This window comes from Rhinatrema bivittatum, chromosome 12 (assembly GCF_901001135.1).
Source record: "Rhinatrema bivittatum chromosome 12, aRhiBiv1.1, whole genome shotgun sequence".
Taxonomy (NCBI): domain Eukaryota; kingdom Metazoa; phylum Chordata; class Amphibia; order Gymnophiona; family Rhinatrematidae; genus Rhinatrema; species Rhinatrema bivittatum.
Genome location: NC_042626.1, coordinates 23,249,418 through 23,274,600, shown reverse-complemented (window position 1 = coordinate 23,274,600; position 25,183 = coordinate 23,249,418). Strand labels below are relative to the sequence as shown.

General features: G+C 46.3%; 1 protein-coding gene across 4 annotated transcripts in view; it reads left to right on the top strand.

The window, feature by feature from the left end:
- Positions 1 to 25,183, top strand: part of RNF214 (ring finger protein 214) — a 31,171-nt gene that overhangs the window by 3,259 nt on the left and 2,729 nt on the right. For 2 of the 4 annotated variants that reach the window (XM_029573326.1, XM_029573323.1), the window contains 12 exons: positions 4,221 to 4,707; positions 10,573 to 10,632; positions 11,692 to 11,832; positions 12,308 to 12,447; positions 12,863 to 12,931; positions 13,099 to 13,195; positions 13,542 to 13,630; positions 14,036 to 14,126; positions 14,294 to 14,449; positions 14,627 to 14,961; positions 15,346 to 15,469; positions 20,612 to 20,707. In XM_029573326.1, the coding sequence (XP_029429186.1) occupies positions 4,221 to 4,707; positions 10,573 to 10,632; positions 11,692 to 11,832; positions 12,308 to 12,447; positions 12,863 to 12,931; positions 13,099 to 13,195; positions 13,542 to 13,630; positions 14,036 to 14,126; positions 14,294 to 14,449; positions 14,627 to 14,961; positions 15,346 to 15,469; positions 20,612 to 20,707 (1,885 nt within the window). The remainder of the gene's footprint in view (positions 1 to 4,220; positions 4,708 to 10,572; positions 10,633 to 11,691; positions 11,833 to 12,307; positions 12,448 to 12,862; positions 12,932 to 13,098; positions 13,196 to 13,541; positions 13,631 to 14,035; positions 14,127 to 14,293; positions 14,450 to 14,626; positions 14,962 to 15,345; positions 15,470 to 20,611; positions 20,708 to 25,183) is intronic. The other 2 variants (XM_029573324.1, XM_029573325.1) reach the window with 2 other exon arrangements.

Sequence of the window (25,183 nt, the reverse complement as noted above, 5' to 3'; positions counted from 1 at the left end):
ATCTGATTGTGCTTCTTTAGTTGCTCTTTATTTGGCCCTTGTGACCTCTCCCCTTGCCTCTGTTGTTAAGGGTGGGTTATGCGCGGTGTTCTAACACTGTTCTTGCTGCTGTCATGGAGTATGACAGCAGACAAGGACTATTAGGGCAGACTGAATGGGTCTATCTTGTGCCAGTTTCATCACTGCAAACCCAGGGCTTTCTCCTAACTCTTCACCAGTAGTGACCGATCTTATGTGCTTTTGAATTTCTTACCATTTTTGTCTCCACAACCTCCACTAAGAAGACCATTCCATGTATCCAGCATCTTTTCCTTGGAAATTTGTTTTTATGATGATTCTCATTTGCTTCTTCTGACTAATATACCTTTGAGATATTTGAATGTCTCTATCATATTCTCTGCTTCCCCCCCGCCGTCTCCCCTCTTCCCTACATATACATATTGAGGTCCTTAAGTCTCATCTCGTATGGCTTTCAGTACAGACTCTGCACCATTTTGGTAGCAATCTTTGGACTGCTTCCAGCCTGTCTATATCCTTTCTGGGGTATGGCCTCCAGATCTGGACACAGTAGTCTAGGTGAGGTCTCGCCAATGACCTGTGCAGAGGCATTATCTCCTCCTTTTTTTATTTTATTTTGAGTATTCTCCATATGGAGCCTAGCATCTCACTGGCTACTTATCACACTGTTTTGTTATCTTGAGATCGAGACATGAGCATCTTAAGGTTTCTTTCCTGCTCAATGCACATCAGTATCTGTGATGAAAACATAAGAAATGCCATACTGGATCAGGCCAAGTGTCCATCAAGCGCAGTATCCAGTCGCACTATCATGTACAACTTGAATTTTTGCATCCCAAACGCACGACTCTATATTTTTTTGCATTTAATCGTGACTGCCAAGCACACAGCCAATCCTCATGCTTTCTTAGGTTACTTCTCATTCAGTCTATTCCTTTGGGAATGTCTACTTTTTGCCAATCTTAGTGTCATCTGCAAAAAGAAACAAACTCCCATCTAATCCCTCTGCAGTATCGCTCACAAAGATACTGATCCGAACAGAGCCCTGAGGCACTTCACTAATTTTCTTTCCTTAGAGTGAATTCCATTTACTGCAACTCTGTTTATCGCTCTACCAGTTTCTAATCCAGACTAGCTCTTTGGGGCCCAGTTTATTTATGAGCCTCTTATACAGGAAGGTATCAAGTTTTTCTGAAATCCAAGCGTGTTTCACTGGGGGCACAAATTTAGGGCCCCATAAATTGGGTGGCCAAGGGGCCAGGGTTAGGATGGGGAAATAAAGTTTCAGATCCTAAATCTAGGCAAATGCATAGCAGCCCTAAATTATGCAAATTTCAGCTGAAAAGGTAGGCTTCTAAGTTTTTGGCTGAAAATAAGCACCTAACTTAAGAGCCAGTTTTTCTTTTTTTTTTTTTTAATATTGGCTTCATTGGGGTCAATATTCAGCAGCATTTAGCCAGATAAATGCCTTTTTGTTGAAAATATAATTAACCACATATTTATTTAATTTATATTCTGCGTTTCGGGCACTTCAAAGCAGATTACATTCAAGTACTGCTATGCATTGTGTGTATCAACTCACATGAAATACAGCTTAGTCTTAGTCTTAGTCTATATTACACCAGTTACAATACCACAACAACATATTACCCCACAACAACATATTACCCCATTACTACTGCCTATTTATTTTATCCCCTGCCCAGTTACTGTCTCCCTGTTGAAATGTATTTTCCAAACTTTCAGTTATTATGTGAACCGGTTTGATGTACCCACTAATGCCGGTATATAAAAGTTTCTAAATAAATAAAATAATACCAATTGCCTCAGATATTAATGATTAACATCCATTTAGTATCATACTTCTTACTTGATGTGGCAGGGATTGAAGATGTCGATCCCAAATGTCAAGAAAAACTTTGTTTCTTAGAAGTACCTAGTTTATCCTCATATTTATTCGTAATGCAAAGATGGCGTAAAACATTCCTCCATTGTGCAAAGCTACTCTCCAATTTAAAAGAATGAATTTCTCTGCCACATCTATCTCTAAGTCATATACATGAGAAATCATCAAAATGCAACATTTCTGCTTGCCATGTTATTTTGAACCCACAGACTTTATTAACATAACTCAATATCTTCTCCCCAAAACAGCTGATGACTGCACACAACCAAAACTGATAAGAGCATAAGAAATTGCCATGCTGGGTCAGACCAAGAGTCCATTAAGCCCAGCATCCTGTTTCCAACAGAGGCCAAAGCAGGCCACAAGAACCTGGCAATTACCCAAACACCAAGAAGATCCCATGCTACTGATGCAATTAATAGCAATGGCTAGTCCCTAAGTAAACTTGATTAATAGCAGTTAATGGACTTCTCCTCCAAGAACTTATCCAAACCTTTTTTGAACCCAGCTACACTAACCACATCCTCTGGCAACAAATTCCAGAGTTTAATTGTGCATTGAGTGAAAAAGAATTTTCTCCGATTAGTCTTAAATGTGCTACTAGCTAACTTCATGGAATACCCCTAGTCCTTCTATTATTCGAAAGTGTAAATAACCGATTCACATCTACTTGTTCAAGACCTTTCATGATTTAAAGACCTCTATCAAATCCTCCCTCAGCCGTCTCTTCTCCAAGCTGAACAGCCATAACCTCTTCAGCCTTTCCTCATAGGGGAGCCATTCCATCTCCTTTATCTATAGTCAATTTCTGTATTCCATTTTATACATCTCTCAGTATGTGAGACTTTTGTATCACTAATTCACTCTTTTGAGAGATACAGAATCTCATTAAAAATGTATATATTGGGTTTCTTTAGCCAGATAACTTATCCGGCTAACTGTAGTTTGTGCCCTAGAGCAGTCCTAAAGATACCTAGATAAATTTATCTGGCTTTCTTTTAGTCAGCTATATTCAGTAGTGCAGCTGCACTGCTGAATATCCCTCCAAAGTTAACCTGATATGTTTGTTTATCCATCTAGCTTTGCAGTCTGGCCAGTGACTGAATTATACCCCCATTATGCTTTGTATGATAATGTGTACAGAGCACCTTTTAGGATGCTATTGTTATGGGAGGACGGTTGGGTTTGCGATGCAGTTTTTCTATTGTGTGCTTTTGCAGAATGGTATGTCTTATCAAATATATTTGGATTATGTTCCTTTTTTGTAAAGCAGAGAAACCAAAATGAAGAAAAAAATCTATCCGCCTGCAGGTAGCACGAATAGGATAGTCCAATTCCAAACATAAATAAACTATGAATGTTGGAATGATTTTAATGCAAAAATGATAAGCCTCTTACCAGAAACGGGCAACACCTTAGTTGCCAGCCGTACATCGTGGCCGCTGTTCAATGAGAATACTTAGAAGACCAGTACTTAATCCAACACCCAGGTTGTCTTTCATGTCCTACCACTAGCAAAATCTGGGAGACTGTCCAAAAACATCCAGCCTCCCCCATGCTCACTTATTCTGTTCTGAATTTACTGTGCTTTGTAACCGCCTTGATGTGATAAAGGAAAGGCAGGGGAATCAAATGACAAGAATAAATAAATTGCTTTTGGCATTTCTCATGGTTACCTGTGCATTCTTGGAAGCCTGATACAGTTGGATTGCTGCTGTTAGGGTTGTTATTTTTATTTATTAAATGCCGCTAATGAAAGGCTCATGGCACTTTACAAAAATAGACTCTTGCACCTTTGTTTCTTTGCTTGCCTTATGGGTTTTGATTCTCTTTTTTTTTTTCATGCCAGTTTTGGCTCTTTGGTAATGTGACTAGGAATAACTGGGCAGACTGCTGTCACCTACTATGTTAAGGGCGGCTAACCTTTCACCCAACAAGTGCTACAGTGTACAGTAGCAGAAAGCTAAACCTTTGGGAATGGCATGGGGGAGCAAAAGCTGTCCATTTTTAGTTGGAAAAAAAACAAATGATCTCTTGGCTAGGGAGTTCTGGTCATAACTATTTTTCTCCCCCCACATTTCATATCTTTGACTAGCAAACTGTACTAGCAAAGTTGTTGCGTTTTACTCGAGGTTCTCTGGGTCTGCATCACTAATGCTGTGTGCCAATGTCAAGCCTTACCAGTGACAGAGAACCAGAAAAACCTTGAGGAAAAAGCAGAGATTCCTGACCAGATGTGCTAAACTGTTTGCATGTGTACTGTGGGTGCATAACATTTCTTTTTCTTTCTGGGCAGAGGAGGAGAGCCATCTGTGACAGAAGAAAGCCAGAAACCTTTGCCACCTTCAGATAATTACACTGATGCCCCCTCAGGTGAAGAGCATGCACAGCCGGTGAGAGTGACCTGTGCTCCATCTACTGATGGGCACGTGAGGCTGGAGTCGGAGCTTGTGCTTCAGGATCCAGAACCGTGGTATTCCTGCACAGAAGAGATTTCTCTCTCAGACCCCAAGATGTCTGCAACAACAGGAAATGTGGAACTGACTGAGAGCCAGTCCCAGGCCTTCCAGCACCCCACAGTACTCCGCAGTGAGGAATGCACAGACGACCCAGGCACACCCAGCATTTGCCTAGCCAAAGAAACAGAGGAGAGGCTGGAACCAGGGAGACCAGTAGGTGGGGAGAATGGGTTCACAGGTGGCAGAGGAAGGCAGAAGTCAGACCTCAGCAACCCAGATCCACAGATTGGGCCCTTAAAACTTTTGCAGAATGCTGCAGTGCAGGTGGAGTATTATGGATCACTACATTTTCTGGAGTTTAGTTAATTTAATTTTGGTAATTTCGATATAGCAGTGCAAGACTGATATAGTTATAGTGTGAGGGAGCCCTTCCCTCTGTGAGCTTTTCAGATGGGGACTTATCTCGTCTTCCAAGAGATGAGGTGTGAAACATAGGTCTTGTTTCTTTATTTTCACCCAGTCTGCTATTTATGCATTATACCTCCGATTAAGTCCACACAACTATAAATAATCAAAAGGCAAGCCATGCATTTATATACTGGCAAACTTCTTATTCCATTTTATCCTACTACAGCAGTTCAGTCCGAACAGGTGGGTTATGTCCCCATACCAGCAGGTGGCGGCAGAGCACACAGACTTCCTCTATGACATCGGTGCTGCTATAGAGAGATGGTGCAGCACCTCTCGCAGATAGTAGGACTCACTGGTGGTGCAGCAGGATTTCTTGGAAGGCATCGACACTGCATAGGGCTAGGCCCATGTTCATTCAGGAGAGTGAGTCTGCCAAGAGGCTCCCAGTCCCAGTGGGAACTTGGTAGAGCCTGTGGGGGAGGGAGATTTCTCCTTAGATATATATATATATATATATATATATATTTTATTTTTTTAAAAGGTAATTCAGGATATCCGGTGGTTTCTTTTCAGGCATGGTGAGAGAATCCTTCCTGTCACCCCTCCTTTCTCCCTTCACTGTTCTGCTAGCAGCCTTCAATGTGTTTTGAAAAAAAAAAAAAAAGAAAAGAAAGTGAAGAGGAGAGTTAGTTGGCTGGTGCAGATCTCTGAGGGATCCTGGATTTTGAGAGGCAGCCTTGCTTCCCTGGTCAGTCAGTGTACGTTTTTTTTTTTTTTTCTCTCTCTAGGGGAAGGCTTTCTGGCCAGTAGTTTTGGTCTGTTCTTCATTAGAGCCTGGCAGGAGAGCTTGGGGGATGGGGTGGGTGGCCACCCTCTATGGAGAAGTTAGAGCACAGCTGCAGCGGCAGGAAGCCTGCCTCAGCCGCGGGGCCTCTCTGTACTGCATGCGTGCGGGCTGGGGAGGGTTCACAGACCTCTAGTGTGTCCACCGCTCCTTCGACCTGGGGGAGAGCGTTTCTTCAACTGATTCACACTGAGGCCAGGCTCATGAGGAGGCTTTAGGTGCCTTGGTTTTGGCTGGAGCATCAGCTGTATTAGGTCAGGGTCCCGTGGGTGATTCTGCTCCTCCGCAGCTTCTTGTAGGCTTGGATATGGACTTTGGAGATCCCCTGGTGCTGGTCCCTATAAAGGAACCTCAGAAATGGGTTAGTTTCAGACAACATGGAGATTGTCTTTATCTTTATTTGAAATGTGTTGATCGTTTACGCTGATGCACTAAGCGATATATAAGATTCAAATGTAAAAACAAAAAACAAGTAGAAGAATGCATAAAACAAAATAGCCTCAGATATCATGTAGACCCCGAAGATCCTTAATAGACTCTTCCTGCAATCTATAGCTAAAAAGATCTAAACATGCCATCTTGCATAAAGCTATGTACACTAAAGTGCTTAAAAGTAGGCTTGTTTAAAAAGAAATGTTTTTAATAGGCTTTTAAAACTCTTCCCACTGTTGCCAGTTGTAGGGCCTCAGGAAGCATGTTCCAAAGAATAGGAGCTGTCTCTAGCAACCTGGCTTTTCGAACAGATAGTACATCCAGGAGTCCTCTTAAAAGATGCAGCTGTTAATATTTATGTATTACCAAGAGTTTTAGAAACACAGATAAATTATTTGTTTTATTCGAAGGTAAAAGAAAGGGAGCGGCAGCTTCTAAGGCAACTATAGCAGGGTGGATTAAAGAAACTATCTCTTCAGTGTATCTGTTGTGCGAAAAGATAGCTCCGTCGGGTTTACAGGCACATTCTAGTAGAGTGCAATCAGCCTCATGGGCAGTTAAGCCGAGAGATGTTTGTAGAGCTGCTTCTTGGACAAGCTTAAATCCATGTATCAAACATTACACATTGGATGGTCTTGCTAAACAAGAAGCATCATTTGGTGCTTCAGTTCTAAAAACGAGTATTCAATCAACCCACCCATGATATATAGGCTTTGATATGTCCCATGTGTTCTTGACTGGTGGGCAGAAGGATAAGGAAGGTGAAATTATTACTTACCTGCTAATTTCCTTTCCTTTCCTTCTGCACACCAGTCAAGAAGCCCACCTCTGTTCAGTTAACTTTTTTTTTTTTTATGTTCAACCATTGATATAAATTTATTAGAAATGTGTGAATGATTTTCTATTTATATAATTTAATACTTTTAAATTAGTAAGGAGTGTTCCCTGTACGTACCTGGATCAGTCCAGACGCCTGGGCTCATGCATCCCTGCCAGCAGGTGGAGACGGAGAAAATACTAACAGGAACAACAATTAGCAGGTAAGAACCAATTTTCCTATATTTGTTTTTTTTTCTTCAAGTAGCTCTGACAGCATACTGGCATGAAGGATTCTAATGATGTCATATGATGAGACGATGTTTAAAACAAAAAAAACTTTGCCTCCAATGCTGGTTAGGAGGAATATACCCATGTGTTTTTGACTGGTGTGCAGAAGTAAAGGAAAGGAAAATTAGCAGGTATGTAATAATTTCACCTAGCATGTAATCATCTTGGCTTGCCTACAGATCAGTACTGAGGGGACTGCAGGCGGCACACTAGGTTATATGGCAGAGTTGGTGAAACTTTTTTTTCTCTGTCTCCATCTGATGGCAGGGCAGCAAAACTCAGGTATCTGGACTGATCTGTGCTATTCCACAAACAAAAATTAGCAGGTAAGAACCAATTTTCTTTTCCTGATGTTGGAAAGGGTGGGCAAATTGATTCGACAAATGCAGAGGTTCATTGCTCTGGCGGCCCAAAGAGCTTGGTGCTATCTTAATCTTCTCTGTTCCATGGGGCCACTCTGAATCACGTGCCCTAGGCCAGAACCCACATGAGGCCTCTGCAGCTTTCTCTCCTGTCTCGATGGTCACCCAACTCCCAGAATTACGAGGTTTGACTTCCTTTGTCGGTGTCTGTGAAGAGCAGACTGCGATGGTGAATGATCCTTTAGCGCGATATCTAGCATTGCCCTCCTGGGTTCTAGTTATGATAGATATGAGTCTGACCGGGTGGGGAGCACATTGTCCAGTTCAAATGGTCCAAGGGCTCGGGTCTCTGGAGGAGGCATCATGGTCCATCAACAGGTTGGAAACCATGGCAATAAGAGTGGCCCTGTGTCATTTTTGTCCCTTACTCAGAGGAAATGTGCAACAGCGGTGGTGTATATGAATAGACAAGGTGGCACCAGAAGCAAAGTGTGTCGGAGGAGACAAAACGTTTTCCATGGATGGAAAAGAATCTGCAGCTTTTGTCAACGGCTCATATTGCGGGCAGGAAAATGTACAAGCAGATTTTCTGAAGAGGAAGCTTCTGGATCCAGGCAAATGGGAGCTCAGCCATCATGTTGTTTGTAGGTGGGACTTGTCTCACTTGCATATAATGGCAACTTGTGAGAACACCAAAGTCCCTTGATTCTTCAGCCATCACAGAGAGTTTGGCACTGAAGGCATAGATGCTCTTATTCAGCCTTGGCTTATAATGGAGCTTCTTATGTCTTCCATCTTTGGCCACTAATCAGCAGGATTCTGCGCTGAATCAAAACTGAGAGCAATGATGTAATCCTGATAGCTTCCAGATTAGCCTTAGATACTGTGGTATGCGGATCCGATGAGACTTGAGGTTGACCTTTCCCTGCACCTGTTAGTACAGGGGCCGATCAGTCTAGACAATCCTTCAATTTATCTTATGGCTTGGCTCTTGAAAGGTCACGCGTGAGAAAGAAAGGCTGCTTGTCTTCCGTGATTTCAATCCTGTGGAAGGCTTGTAAACCTTCAGCTTCTCTGTTTTATCTTCTGTAAGGTTCGGTCACTTTCTCCTTGGTGTTCCGATGCTTCTTGCCCTGTAGCTTTGCTTGAGAAAGGTCTGGAAAAAGGCCTGGCTTTGAATTCTCTGAAAGTCCACGTCGCCGCTTCTTCCTGTTACAGGAGAAGGAGTCAGAATATTTTGGTGCCAGCCCATCCAAATGTGTCCCAATTTCTTTGGGGCGATTGCAGCCTCCCTTTTGACCTTTGGTGCCTCAGCAGGACCTTAATCTGGTTCTGAAAGCCATGGTTTCACCTCTTTGAACCCCCTTAAAGGATCTTGCCTTACAAGCAGTGTTTCTGGTGGCAGTTTATTCTGTTCAGCGCACTTCAGAGATTCAGGCTCTATCTTGTAGAAATCTTTTTCTGGTCATAGCGCTGGATTCGATATCCTTTTGTTCTGTTCCTTTTTTTTTTTTTTATTTTACCCACAGTGTTCTTGAATTAGTCTGTCACTCTGACAGTTGTTTTTTTTACAGAGATGAGTTTCAAGGAGGTAACAGGTCTTTGAGGTTTCTGGGTTTTCCTCAGATATTTAGAGGTTTCCAGATCTTTCCGTAGGACTGACAAATTGTTTGTATTATACGGGGGCCGTGAACAGGCAAGGCAGCCTCTAAAGCTAATATAGTTAGATACATCGAAGACGTCGTGTCCTTGATGTATTTGCTCAAGGCTCAGAGGGTTCCTGAGATTATTCATGTTTATTCCACAAGAGCTCAGTGTTCTTCCTGGATGGAAATAGTTGTGGTTGTGGCAGCAGGCATTTGTAGGATGGCTGCTTGGTTGCTTTTGCATTCCTTTGTGAAGCATTACAGACTGGATGTTCTTGCTAGGGAGGTCGCAGCTTATAGAGCTGGTGTTCTCAAGGCGGTCCTTACTTTCTCCCTCTCTTGTTAGTTGGGCTTGGGTAGTTCCTATCTGTTTGGACTGTATTAATGTAGCAAGGTGACATGGAAGGAGAGAATTTTACTACTTATTTTTCTTTCCATGAATTCTGCTTCACCAGTCCAGAACTCTCCCGGAAAGTTGGACCTATTTTAGTCACTGAAGATTGTCAGGCCAGTCTTGTCTGCCGCATTTCGATATTTCAGAAGAATGAATCTTCCTTTCTTCCGGTTGTTGTCTTCTATCCTATCTTTCTGTTCTATTCTTTCTCCTTCAGGGGCAGGGGATTGGCATAGGAGGATTCTCTCTGAACATATTTTATAGGAATACTGGAATTTCTTTGTGCTGCATCACCGCTATATAATGGTAATGATGTCACAGTGAGTCTGTGTGCTCTGCCTCCATCTACTGGTAGGGGGACATAACCTTCTTATTTGGACTGAACAGGTGTAGCAGGATTCATGGAAAGAAAATTAACAAGTACATTTTCTCCATTGGAAGCTCTCTACTAGCTTATTTGTTCTTAGGATAACCAGTCTAGATACTGTAGTCTTCCTTTCTGAAGGCCGCCTAGCCCAGGGGTAGGCAACTCTAGTCCTTGAGTGCCACAAGCTGTTTGGGTTTTCACGATATTTAAGAGATGAATTTGCATGCATCACTTCTATTGCATGCAAATACATCTCATGCATATTCTGTGGCTATCTTGAAAAACTGACTGGCTTGTGGCACTCAAGGATTGGAGTTGCATTCGCCTGTTCTATCCTGATTATCTCTGATTGCTTCCCTGTCAGCTGTTTGTGTGTTTCAATGTCTTAATTACTTCCGCCTGGCTTCCCAGGCCAAACTCCTATAAAACTACACCTCCCAGCATGCTTTGTCCCAGAGTGCTATCTGCTCCTCTCTGGCTTCCAGAGCTCTTCCTAGTGGCAAGCTGCTGAAAAATCAGGAAAGTCATGTATATTCCCTTACATACAGATTTTTCTCAAGTCTCTGAAAGGACCTAGTGTTTGTTGCCTCTTTCTATAACTATTATGGTTCTTTCTCTGCTCCCAGACTAACTTTGAGACCAGGCATGTCGAAGTTAACACGGAGAAGCACAGTGAGAAAAACCTAGTGAGTAGAAGGCCCAGAGGGCATTGCAAGTCTTTACTTATTGTACACTGTAGATGTCATTGGTTGTGATAAGGGTTTGGTAGTGTTGCTCCAGATGTCCACATTGTTAAAATCACTGTCATGGGCAGTCTCAATGAGAGCCATATGACTGACTAGACATGGACCTTGCCCTTGAGGTAGTCTGTACTTGAGCTAGAGGAGACAGAGGCAAGTTGCATGGTGTGAGTAGCTTTAATGCTTTCTTAGATCCCTGTATTGGCCATTGTGCCTCGAGCTTTCCTCTATTGCTGTTTGTGCATTTAAAAGCATGCATTAGACAGAGCTCGCTGCAAACTTGTAAACTGGTGCAAATGTTACGGAACAGGCAAGGAGATTTTTTTTTTTTTGCAGATAATTTAATCGTCCTGCAATGGTTGTTACATCATCAAGTCCCCCATAAGGTCAAATGGCAGGGCATTAAACTCCCGCCCCGCCCCCCCCCCCCCCCCCCATATTGTACAGGTTTTGAATCCTAGCCAAAAGGCCAAAGAGGGCTCATCCTTAGCTCATAGCCCAGACCCTGCTGCACTTGGCTCCTAGTCAAGAGGCCAAAAGCGTTAATCTAGTTTATTTGATCTAAAGAAAAACTGGAGTTTTGGCAGGGAGAGAGGCGTAGGTTACTGGTGACATACTGAATGATTGAGATGGGAATGGAGTCTCTCTCTCTTCTGGTTTCAGAGCCTTCAGTTGCATTCCTGGGGTTGCACCATGAGTTTTGTCTCCCTAAGGCAGAACAGCTGCCTGTTTCTGGTATTACCAAGTCTCCTATAGCTTAGCTTGGCTGATAAGGTGGGGGGGGGGGGGGGATTGGGTTTGTAAATAGGTCCAGTTGTCAAGATATCTCATGAATATGCATTGTGGATGTATTTGCATACAGATAGTCTAAGAACAAAGCTAAGATGCATAGCTTGATTTCTCTGACAAGTAGAGCTGATAGTGGCCCATCCAAGGTGTGCTTTAACTTGTTAAATTAAGTGATGGGGAGGGGAAGCCTCACTCTGATTCCTTTGGAATCTGCAGGAGAAGATGGTGACTGAGAGGACAAAATTTAAGGAGAGTTACCAGGAAGTGCTGGATAAGCAGAGGCAGGTGGAAAACCAGCTGCAGGTGCAACTCCGACAGCTTCAGCAGAGATATGAGGAAGAGAAGAAGAACCACCAGGTACGGGGGAGAGTGAGCATTCCTACCTATAGCTGGGACTACTTGATTTATTACTGGGTCATATTGACTGAATGCTTGCCAAGATTGTAAGCTGCTATCTTAGAACGTTGGGCTATAATCATGTAGATCAGACACAGTAAAAAAAAATAGTCAAATGGCTCCAGTGTGCCATAACATGAATATCGTGTGGGTACAGAGGGATTACAGGACCTGCTGGAAGGGATTGGACCCTAGGTCTTCCATTGAAGAGGCTGCATTGCCAGCCACTAACTTTAATTGTAAAATGGAAATAAGATTTTTAGAAAGCCAGTTTTGTTCTCCTGAGCAAAGATATTTCTCTGCTGGTTGGGGATATCTTATTGAGAATTTAGCTCTGGAAGTTGTTTACTAGTGACAGTTGTTACGACAGGTTCAGCTCTGAATCAATCCTCTCTGTGCTCCTCATCAATGCTTGACCTTGCCGCCCTCTCCTCAGGAGATCCTGAAAGCGATCCAGGATGTGACAGTTAAACGGGAAGAAACCAAGAAAAGAATGGAAAAGGAGAAGCGGGAATTCTGTCAGAAGGAGCAGGAGTTGAAGGCAGAGATTGAGATGCTCCAGGAGAAAGGCACAAGGTGCTAGAAGGCAAATATTTAGTGGCAGGTTACATGCTAAGTAAGGGAAGCACTGAAGGGAGCTGCATCCTACTCTCTCTCACCACTTGTGCTACTGCATACTGGGAGGAAATGGAAATGACTGGAGGTCGTGCGTGATGACTTGCTGATGTCAGCTGGTTGGAGAGGAGCAAGGGGGAGTTACTTTTTGAAAAAAGTATCTAAATGCGATCCAGATTAATTGAATTTAGTGCAGATCCTAATCCCTGGGTGAAGTGAAGGGGCCCTGGGAGAGACGCTTGCAGATTTCAAATCTGTTTAAAACCCATCTTTCTTGCTTGTCTTTCTCTTTCTCTGGCTCTCGTATCCTGTTTTTCTCTTTTCACATCATGTCTTTGCTACATCTGTCTCTCACACCTCTGTCTTTCTGTTTCAGGTTACAGATGGAAGAAGAGGAGAAAGAGAACAAAATTGTCTCTCTGACTGCAGAACAGTCAGAGGAAAAGTAAGCTCTCCCCTGGTTACGCGATTCCACTCTACCCCCTACCCACACAGACACCCTCTTTTCTGTAAATGGACCCTCTGTTAAGGGATGAGGGCGAAGTATATCTTAATTTGGAAGAATTTAAGTTTTGATGATGAGGTGTGTAGGATGCATCTGTCCCTTTCCAGGGAGGTGTGGGAGCAGGAACTGGCAGAGCTGAAGAAGCAGCACAATGAGATTAACCAAAGTGGTCTGGAGGAGACGGAGCGAGCTCTAAGAGCCGAGGTGAGGAGGTGCTGCACAGCAAAGCTGTAGCTGGGGTTCTTTAGTTACCGAGCATCAGTTGGAGTATCTGTGTGTGTGTGGTGAATGCCAGTAGCATAATAGGGAAGAATAGAGAGATTGCTCAAGAGAAGAGCAGTAGCTGGTTAAGAAACTGACAGTAGGAAGCCAGGATATTGTGAATTCTAACACTGGAGAGTGGGAAAATTTAAAAGCGATAGGAAAAGTCTATTTGACAAGAGAGGCTCAGCTAAAATTCTTTGTGCTGCCGCTAAGCAAAGGATTTGTTATTAGATCGAGAGACGTAATGGAATAGCATAGCCTCACCAGTGTGCTCTGTGGTTGGCAGGTGCTGTCACTGGAGAGTCGCAGGGACCTGCTGGTGTTGAGACTAGAAGAGGCGGAGAATGAAGCGATTCTGCACGTGACCTGCCTCAGGTGACTGAAGCCACTGTTTTGATGTCATAGTTGTGCTGTAATGCTCAACATTTACAAGTCTTGAGTCAGCAACCTCAGCACAGATACTCCCTGTGATTAGAGCACTGAGCTTGGGCATTCATCTCTCAGGTGCTTGTCTCCAGACCTCTGACCTCTTACCTTTATTTTGCTGTCAGAACCACCCATTGTATCATGTTGCTGTATTAATACTTCCGAGATGTCTCATCCTTGGCCGCTTCTCCTGTACCCTGTGTCCGTATGTAAGAATTGTGTTCTGCTGCTGGAGAAGGTACCCTGTGTATTCCTAGCCCTGCCTGATTGGTTTTGTTTACTTTCCTACCTCCCCTCTGCCTCGCTTTCTTTCTGCCATGTGTTTGGTCACCAATTCCTCTCCTTCCTGAGCAGGTCGGCACCTCTGACTCTGGATGTCATCCAAAACAAGCAAGAATGGGAGCGGAGGCTGAACAGCGTCCGAGCGAAGAAAGAGGACATGTGTGTAAGTTTGCAGGTTGTAAAGGCAAGCTCTTGGCACTGCAGTTTATTATCTGCTGTCCACTGAAGGGATTATCTCGGCAAGCGCGCCGTATCTGCATCTGGATGATTTTTGCTGTGTGCGCGCGCCTTTGATAAATCCAGTAACTCTCATGTGCTTTCCTCTCTTAGGCGCAATTTAATGATCATATCCAGCTGCTGAAAAATGGAGCCAAGCTTAGCAACCTTCCACAGATCCCCTCCCCCAGACTGCCGCCTCCCCCTGCAGAGGTGACTATTCAGGCTGGGCCTTCCCCCTCCCCCAGACTGCCGCCTCCCCCTGCAGAGGTGACTATTCAGGCTGGCCCTTCCCCCTCCCCCAGACTGCCGCCTCCCCCTGCAGAGGTGACTATTCAGGCTGGCCCTTCCCCCCCTTACTGTGATTATTTGTGGTGTATGAAGTTCTTGTGATTTCAGTTTCAGCTCTTCTTCCTTGCTGGTTAATCTCTCGCTTGTTATTTTCAGATGGATTTGAGGTTCTCATCCTTTCCGCAGAATCCATTGCTCCCTCCTGGGCTTCCATTCCCCCTTGGCTCTGCCATTGCGGCCATGCCCCCCGCTGACTCTGTGCCGCTGCCCTTCCCCCTTGGTCCTTCTGCCATGCCTGTGCCCAGCCAGCCCTCGTCCCACATCTCTGGCTCCCATGGGCGAAGCAGTCCAGGATTAGCACCTAAGGTTCTCTCGGTACCCCCAGGACTGGGGGGCATGAGGGTGCCAGTTCCAGTTACTCAGGCACGGCCTGCTGATCAGCTGAACAAGATCCTGGAGAAACTACTGGCAAGATTTCCACAGTGTAATAGGTGAACAGCCCTTGCACTACCTTAATAAAGGGGTCTCTCTGACTTGGGATCCAGAGGGATAGAAGATTGCTTGCCTTACCTTTTGCTGAAGGTCTGGTATTGAAGCTCAGGTCTTAGGCAAATGATCATTGTGACTGGGAATTCAGACTCACTAGGCCCAGACATTGCTTTTGCCACGGATAAAAGCATTAGCCAAGGTGTCCAACATACTGACGTCTGTCATTTCTTACGCTGCCTAGTACTGAAAATCATAATGTGCTGGGAGTGCCACACTGGTTCAGCAATGCTCCTCACAGCTGCCTGCCCTTCTGTAGAGACCATGCTTCTCACTGACATAACTTACTCCTATGACCCGCACATCTAATTAGATTGCTTTCCTCTTAGGGCCCAGCTGACTGGGATTCTGCAGCAGATTAAGACTGTGCGAGGCACTATGGCAGGACTGTCCATGGAGGAGCTGTGCCAGCTAGTGGCAGTGAGACTGGTGGAACAGCAAGAGAGCCAACAAGTGAGTGTGAGCATGTGCATGCCAGAGAGAGGAAAAAGTGACTCAAGGATTGCATGTGGTGGGGGTGCAGAAAGGATGATGGCAATTTTTATGGCTGGAATAGAAGGGGGCTTTATGAACTCCAAATAGTACACATACAGAGGGAGAGCCCCAGGGCAGGAATTTTGTAATGCCTGTCCTAGAGGAGAGATCTTGAGGTGAGGGTATGTAACACTGCCTGTCAGCTTATAATGCCAACGCCAAAGAATTTTGGTTTCATAGTCTGTGACTTTCCGAATATTTTTGAGTTTCTGCTGCATTTTCTCTGCAGCAGCCACTGTTCCCTGCTGCTTTGGGTCACTTCAGCCCCCCACTCTTCCAACCAGCAGCTCAGCTGCCATATCCTGGGAGATCTTTGCAGGTGAGGAATATCCATATCGCCACAGGCCCTAGAATAATAAGGGAGCCAAGAGCTCTGTGAGGAGCAAGCATTCTCCTAGGACAAGCAGGTTGGTAGTCCTCACACGAGTGACATCATTGGATGGAGCCCCGGCCCGGAAAACTTATGTCAGTTTCTGGAACTGAACATGCCCAGGTGAGTGGTCGATGATGAACCCTAAGCGAGTTCATGCCGTGATGCCCCCGAAGCTACCCCATGGCGAGGAGTGCCAATCCTCCATCAATGCCGGGAGACTGCGATGTTCTCCACCGGTCCTGGTGCCAGTCGCCAATCCACCTCAAGGATCTGAGGAAGATCTAGCCACCCCTCCTGACTTCCAGTCGGTGTTGGCATTGGCAACTTTTGAGGAGGAGCTGGAGCGGAGACTTCAGCTGGCAGTGGAATAAGCACTGCAGGGCATTGTACCTGTGGCATCAATGGTGCCGATGCCTGCGATCTCTGTTTTAGAACCACAACTGGAATGACTCAATGTGCTCATCAGTGCGTTACCGACCTAGCTGGCATCGATTCCCAGGAGGCCATTGATGTCTGGTGGGGCACCAATGCTTCCCCAACCGATATGGTGTTCATTGCCGGTTCCTCCAAGGAGGAAACGTCATCGAGGCCTACAGTCCTCCGTCTAGCACTGCTGGGGTCAGCATCAGTTCCACCAGTGCCCATGCTTCTGGATGAAGGCTGAGCACCTAGGGCTTCATCTCCTGTGGACTACAGTGATGATGAGGCTCTGTATGACCCCTAGGGGGATGACACTGCAGATTCCTTCTCCAATGACTTGGAGGGTCTCCCCTCAGAGCCTTCTCCTCCAGCAGAATGAAGGAAGTCTCCGCCAGAGGGCAGGTTTTGTGTAGGCGATGGCCGAGGCCATCGCTTTTCAGTCGTTGACAGAGGAGGATGCCAGGCACAAGTTGAAATCCTCCAGTTCGTGGAGGCTTCAAGAAATTGTGGCAGTCCCGGTTCACGAAATCTTTAAGGGGTTGCTGCTGAGGATCTGGGAACACCCCCTCACAGTTCCTCCCATGAACAGGAAGGCGGATGGAGTTTACCTTGTCCAGAAGGCTACCAGATTCGAGAAACATCAGCTGTGACACCAATCGGTGGTGGTCGAATCTGCACTCAAGAGGGCCAAGCACTCTCGGATCCACACCTCTGCGCCCCCGGGGAAGGATCACAGGGCGATGGACACTCTTGTGAGGAAAGTATTTCAGGGAGCCATGCTCATTGCTCGCATTGCCTCCTACCAGCTCTACATGAGCCAGTACTCGTGAAACCTCTGGAAGCAAATGTAGGAGGCAGCCAAGCAGCTGCCTCAACAGCAGCAAGATACCTTTTATGTCGCTGGTGGATAAGGGCTTTGAGTGCGGAAAGCACGAGGTTCGTGCAACCTACAATGTTTTTGAAACTGCATTGAGAGTTGCTTCACTGGGAATTGGCACCTGCAGAATGGCATGGCTGCGGGCTTTGGATCTCCGACCAGAGGTACAGGAAAGACTCGCTGACTTGCCGTGCATAGGAGAGAATCTCTTCGGAGATAAGGTGAGGGATGCGGTAGCTCAGTTCCGGGACCACCATGAGACCCTCCAACAACTCTCAGCTAGCATTTCAGATCCGCCCTACTCAGCAAGGAGGTCGGCGACACAGGGTCCAAGGATATCTTTCTACCGCCAGAGGAAATACTGTCTTCCAGCCCCTCGCTCCCATTCGCAGAGAGTGAGCTCCCTCAGCCATCCCAGACAACAGAGAGCTCCCCAGCCAGCACCCAAGTCAAATCCCGGGACGGGGTTTTGACTGGATCGTAGGGAGCGTAAGCCAGCCCACCTCTACCCGAGATGCTGGATCCCCCAGTTGGGGGCAAGCTATTGTTCTTTGTGGATCAGTGGCCCAGTATAACCTTGGACCAGTGGGTTCTGTCCATCATCCATCAAGGGTACTAATTAAATCTCAGGTGTTTTGCCAAATTATCCTCCATACCCACCCAGTAAACACGTTGTCAAATCAACTTCCTGGAGCTCCGGGCGTTCAGGTACGTGCTATGGGCTTTCAGAGATTGGCTGTCCAGCAAAGTTGTCCTGATCCGAACAGACAGCCACGTAGCTATGTGGTATGTCAACAAGCAGGGAGGCAAGGGATCCAGATGTGGGTCTGAGCCCTTTCTTATGGGATGGTGCTCAGGGCCATGTACCTGACAGCAGTGGAGAACGTGATGAGCGGACAGACTGAGTTGGGCCTTCGGACCCCACGAGTGGTCTCTGGATCAGGGGGTAGCAAACCAGATCTTCCGCCTCTGGGAGAGCCCAGATGAGAAGCTGTTTGCGTCCCTTTCCAACAGAAAAGTGACTAAGTTTTGCCCTGGGTACAGAACAGGCGGCAGACCGGCCTTGGATGCCTTTGTCCACCATTGGGGCAAGGGTCTTCTCTATGCATATCCTCTGATTCCTTTGATGGCGAAGACTCTCTTGAAGCTTCACGAGGACAGAGGGACTATGATCCTCATAGCCCCCTTCATTGGCTGAGACAGGTCTGGTTTCCACTCTTGTGGGAGTTGTTCATCCGGAGATCGATCAGTCTGGGGACTTCCCCAGAGCTCATCACTCAAGATTGAGGGAGGTTGCGGCATCCCAACTTCAGACTAGGTCACTCTCAGCCTGGATGTTGAGAGGTTAATTCTGCAACAGTTTGATCTCTCTGAGGATGTGTCTCGGGTCCTGGTGGCTTACAGAAAATCCTACAGACTGAAGGAGGTTTTCCGTGTGGAGTGAGCAGAAGGCCCTGGATCCATTCTCCTGCCCCACACAAAAACTGCTTAATTACCTTCTACACCTATCAGAGACTGGCTTGAATATCAACCCCATTAGAGTTCATCTTAGTGCAATTGGCACATACCACCATATTGTAGATGGTACGCCCATCTCTATACAGCCTATAGTTGTACCCTGCATGCGGAGTCTGCTTCAGTTGAAGCCTCCCTTAAGGCCTCCCGCTGTGTCTTGGGACCTCAACGTGGTGCTCACTCAGCTGATGAAAGCTCCTTTTCAGTTGCTGCCTTCTTGTGACTTGAAATACCTAACCTGGAAGGTCATATTTTTGGTGGTGGTCACCTCAGCACACAGGGTCACCAAGCTCCAGGCCTTAGTGACTTATCCACCTTACACTAAGTTTTTTCAGAACAGGGTGGTCCTACGTACGTACCCTAAGTTCCTGCCTAAGGTGGCGATGGATTTCCATCTTAACCAATCAATCATCCTGCCAACATACTTTCCCAAGGCAAATGAGCACTGCACAATTTAGACTGTAAGAGAGCCTTAGCCTTCTATCTGGAGTGGACAGAAACCCATAGACAATCCACCCAACTTTTTCATTTCTTTTGTTAGGAATATGTTGGGAGTTGCTGTTGCCAAACAGATACTATCCAGTTGGCTAGCAGATTTCAACTCCTCTGGTTATGCCCCGGCAGGACTGCATCTTGGGGGTCATGTTTAAGGCTCATTCTGTCAGAGCCATGGCAACGTCGGTAGCCTACTTGTGAGCAGTTCCCGTGGAGGAGATTTGCAAGGCTGCAACGTGGAAATCTCGCCACACATTCACATCCCATTACTGTCTGGATAAGGATGGCTGATGTGACAGGATGGCTCCTGAGGACAGCCAGTCTGTCCTCAGGAGTCTCTTCAAGGTGTAGAACCTAGCTCTCCCTGCCTAGGTTTGGATAAGTTCCTAGAGCATAAATCCATAAACTGTTATTATGTAATTAATAAGCAATAGTAGCTTGTGATCTATCTAATGTTTGGGTACTTGCCAGGCACGTGATTTGAATTGGCCACTGTTGAAAACAGGATACTGGGCTTGATGGTCTGACCCAGTATGGCATTTCTTATGGCCTTTTGTTTGAGCTCAGGTTATCTCCCTCTCTGTTATTAACAGCACTGTAGTTGTTGTGCCCATTGCCACCCTTTTGCATTGGGGACAAGCCTATAGCTAGGGCTTCACCCATGTGTGAGGGGTATCATCCTGATGTTCTAGGAGAAAACAGACTTGCTTACCCGTAACAGATGTTCTCCTAGGACAGCAGGATATTGGTCCTCATGAAACCCCTCCGCCACCCCGCAGAGTTGGTTTTCTCCTTATATTTTCATTTATATATAATTCTATGTTATAAGACTGAAGAGGGACCTCGCATTGTTTAGGGCATGCTCACTGTGCCTAGTCAAAGTTCCAGAAACTTTAACATAAGTTTTCAGTGATGGGCTCCATCCATGTGTGAGGACCAACATCCTGCTGTCCTAGGAGAACACCTGTTAACAGGTAAGCAACTCTGCTATACCAAGTCATACTGCTAATGACAAGAATAGGACTTCCAGCTTGAGGACTGAAAAATCACAGAGTGTGTTGCACACCTGCTCCCTCCCCTGTGACAAACAGTGCAGACCAGTGCTTCAGCAGCTGAGGGAGAGGCTGTGGCACACAGCCAGGCCGATGTAACTATGACAAAGAGAAGGAAAGCAGTAGACGGGGTTCTATGGTAGGCATGCGGCAGCAACTCAACTAGGAGGAGCTGCTTCTTTGGTTACTGTTGGAATCTTTTGATTGGGAACATGAAGATCATAACTTCAGCTTCCAACTGGCGAAAAATTGGAGAGATCCTGGGGTAGGGGGAACCAAGGGGAAATCTTACTAGCTGTTATGTGTTTGTTTTTCATCCTTTGTTGAAGTCATCTGTTGCCTGCAAGCTGTGCCTTATGTGTCAGAAGATTGTACAGCCCAGTGAGCTCCACCTGACACCCTGCACCCATGTTCTGCACAAAGAGGTAAGTCATTGATGGTAGAATGACGAACGTCTGTAAGGAACAGACAACTAGAGTTCCTTGTACGTACCCAGATCACTCCAGACTCCTGGGTTTTGCCTCCCTGCCAGCAGATGGAGACAGAGAAAGTTTCACTGATATTGTCATAACCCAGTGTGCCACCTGCAGACCCTCAATATTTCTCTGTCTCGAGCAGATGGTGTTAAAATCTGCAGTCTGGAGTATATTTAAAAAAAAAAAAAAAAAGAAAAGGATCTCCAGTTCCTCCCAGGGGGTTTTAGGTCCTGGTGGGGTCATCCCTTCTGGTGTGAGGCGGACAAGCAGGGGGTCGATGACCCTTGTCGGACATTTGCTCTGAGATTCCGTGCAGGTGTATATCTGGTGGTCCAGATCCATCATCCCCAACGAGGCAGCGTTGGTTCCGCTGGCAGCTCTGCATTTCGGGTTCTGTCCAAGCAGCGAAGTATTGAATTTCTGTTCCTCCTTTTTTTCCACAGCTAGTTACAGCGGTGAATGCAGTTTTAAAGCTTGTAATAAAAAAAACAAAAAACAACCAGGAGGCAGTGGTATCATTGTGCCAGTCACTCTGGGCCTTGATCGCAGCTGAGGATTTCCTGAGGTTCAGGTAAACGGGATGGCAATGGCGGCGCACTGCTCAGGCCATGTGGCAGAAGTGCTGTTCATGTGCAACCTAGCGATCCTGCCTAAATTCAGACGGCCTGTATTCTGTGTGCATCCCTGGTGGAAGAAGGCACTTCAGGGGAGCTTGGCGCTAGACCAACGGATAAATGAGCCTTGCAGGTGACGGTCTAGCAATGAGGCTTTCCCCGTTAGTGTAGGAATGGCGGCCGCCTTGATTACTTTCTTCATCTCCCTCATTTCTACCAGATATTCTTCTTTGTGCTCCTCCCTTTGGGATCCTTTATATTTCTTGAATGCTGTTCTTTTAGCCTTTATTTTGTCAGCCACCTCCTTTGAGAACCAGATAGGTTTCATTTTTCTTTTGCTTTTCTTTACTTTTATAACACATAGATTAGTTGCCTTGGTAATTGCTCCTTTTAGTTTGGTCCACTGTTGTTCCACATCTCTTGTTCCCTGTACGTACCAGGATCAGTCCAGGACACCTGGGTTGTGACCCCGCACCAGTAGATGGAGACAGACTAAAACTTGTGGGCGGAGAGGTCTGAGGGGACTACCCTCCCCCGGTTGAGGCCGCTGCCAGGGTCGAGGAACCGGCTGAGCTAGTGGCAGCGTCAGGGGTGACACCGGGGAGCCCGGTTCACTCACCCCTGCAGGAAAAGGGCTCCAGAACCAAGGACAGCTGCAAGCTGTGTAAAGAAAAAAAAAAAAAAGGGGGTTTTCTCCGGGGGGGCTAAGCTTTTCCGTTCTCCGTTGCGTTTCCCCTGCCCGTCCTGGAACCTTATTGGGTTCTTCCCACCCTGTGCACGGTACCGTTTGACCCTTGAAGCGTACAACTCTTAAGGATTTCGCATTAAAGACTGTATCCTTGGTGGCGATTGCCTCAGCGCGGCCCTTCTCAGAGTTGCAGGCTCCTTCCTGTAGAGATCTGCCTCGGGGGTATCCTTGCGGGCGATCCCTTCCTCTCTACCTAAGGTCGTTTCGTTTTTCATTGGCATCAGTCAGTTGAGCTGTCCGCTTTGCGGCCGGGAGCTCCTCTGTTCCTCAAGTGAGGGACTTAAAGAGGCTTGCTGTGCGAAGATCCCTTCTACGCTACCTGGAGGTCACTAATTCCTTTTCGATAGCGGATCATTTGTTTGTTTTCCTTTTCGGGTCCAAAGAACGGGACCGCAGCATTCCACACGACGATTGCCCGTTGGCTAGAAGAAACCATTGGTTCGGCATACCTCGTGTGGGGAAAACCGATTCCTGGGGGCCTCAGGGCTCACTCGACACGGTCTCCAGCGACGTCTTGGGTGGCGTCTTCGCAGGTGTCGCCTCCAGTGATTTGCAGGGCGGCTACCTGGAGGTCGATACATACCTTCATTAGTCATTACCGGTTGGAGGTTCAGGCTACTGATTCCGGGGGTTTTGGAAAGTAGGTGCTCCGAGCGGGACTCTCTGCTTCCCACCCTCGGTAATTTAGCTCTGGTACATCCCAGGTGTCCTGGACTGATCCTGGTACGTACAGGGAAAGGAAAATTAGTTTCTTACCTGATAATTTTCGTTCCTGTAGTACCAAGGATCAGTCCAGGATCCCGCCCGCAGTGCTACGCTGCAGTAACGAAGAGTCCGCTCATTGTTGTGTTTCAGTACGCTGACCCCTTGTTTAGTCGCTCTCCCGGTTGGGGCGTCTGGTTCCTGTAGGGGTGTTGGAATTTTTTTCCGTTTAAATAGCAAGTTTGTATGGTTAGCTATGGTTACCTTATGGAATTTTCTACTTTGACATTACGTATGTCTGAGGGGCTGTGGCTGGCACAGGAGCATATATGGCTCCGCCCACAAGTTTTAGTCTGTCTCCATCTACTGGTGCGGAGTCACAACCCAGGTGTCCTGGACTGATCCTTGGTACTACAGGAACGAAAATTATCAGGTAAGAAACTAATTTTCCTTTCTCCCAGCCTTCTATTTCTTCCTCCAGGTACTTCCCCATTTCATCAAAGTCTGTGTTTTTAAACTGCAAAACTCGGGTCTTCGTGCTTCTTCTCCGTATCCTTTGTGTGATATGAAACCATACCGTTTGATGATCACTGGTGCTGAGGTGGGCGTCCACCTGGACATCATCTCCATTAGTGAGCACTAAATAGAGTATAGCTCCCTCTCTCGTGGGTTCCATTACCATTTGCTTGAACAAAGCCCCTTGCAGGGCCATCCACTATTTCTCTACTATTGTTAGATTCTGCAGAAGGGATTCTCCAGTCTACATCCATCAGATTAAAGTCTCCAATGATCACCACTTCTCCCTTCTTTCCCATCTTTTGGATGTCTTCAACCAGACCTCTGTCATGCTCTTCCTTTTGATTTGGAGGCCTGTAAACTACTCCAATATAAATGGATGCCCCATCATCTTTTTTTTAGGTCAGCCCATAGTGCTTCTTCATTGCCCCATCTTCCTTGCAGCTGCAGGATGCTTCCTTGCAGCTGCAGGGTGCTCTTCTCCCGCTGGAATCCAGTATTGGAAGAGTTTCATCTTCCTTTTCCATTAGAGGTGGGAGCCAGGGACAGTCTTTCACGGTGCTTACTTGCACCAGTCTTGAGAGTGGTGCGGAATTGGAGATTCCAAATTGGATAAACAGTCACCTGCGATGCAACCCTTTCTGGATGGAGGACGGCGTGGCAAGATCTGTTGGTGCAGGGACAATGGTCGAAACAGGAGGCGTCAATTGGTTAGAGATGAGTGGTGCATTTCACATTGCATGCCTGTCTGCCAAGGTTACGCAGGCATCCAGTATGGATCCTATTAGACAATGCGACAATGGTGAACTTCATCAACCGTCAAGGCAGAACCAAGTATAGGCAGGGGATCGAGAGGTCAGAGAGTTGATTCTCTGGGAAGAACAGTACTTAGAGCAGCTGGCAGTGTCTCACATCGCCAGAGTAAGCTAATTCCGGCTGATTTTATCAGTCTGAGAAAGTTAGACCCTGGGGAATGGAAGTGTCAGAAGCAGCGATGTGTATCATTCACGGAAGATGGGGATATCCTGACCAAAAAGAATACCAAGGTGTCGCAGTTTTATAGCCCCTGAATAGAACATGGTACAAAAGAATTGGAGCTCTGGTGCTGCCGTGGACTTGAGGGATTTTTCTTCGTCTTCCCTCCTTTGGCCTCTGCTGGACAAAGTATTACTGCGGATAGAGAAACATCCAGGCAACATGATGCTGCTAGCTTCAGCATGGCCACATCGACCATGCTTCCCAGATCGGCTCAACGGGCCATAGCCGGGCCCCTGAGGTTCGGCCATTGGTCCACTGTTTTCCACCAGGACCTAATATTTTTGGGTCATGTGCAGTTTCGTTTCTGAGAGAGACAACCGAGATGGAGGGGATATTCTGAAGTGGCTATTTCCTCCTCCTACATTCTTGACATATGTGCAGATTTGGAGGATCTTAGAGTCCTGATCTGCTGTTGACTGAGTGCAGCCTCTGCTCAGACTACGGTGTCGCATATTTTGGCTTTTCTACAGAAAGGTTCTGGTCAATGGACTGGCTTTTAACTCTGAGTGTCCAGGTAGCGACATTGGGTTGTTTCCAGGGTAAGGTGCAAGGGTATCCTCTGTCTTCACATCTGGATGTTCTTCAGGGTGCTAAGAACTTGCGTCCTTAGGTGTAGAACATTTGTCCATCTTGGAATATGAATGTAGTCCTTAGAGGATTGTATGAGGCTATGGTTAAGGTCTTGACTATCTTAAAGTGGTTTTTTCGGTGCCTGTTTGTTCAGCCAGGAGAATTTCGCAGCTCCAGACACTGTCATGTCAAGATTCCTTCCTACAGATGAGTGATTCAGGGGTATCTTTATGCATG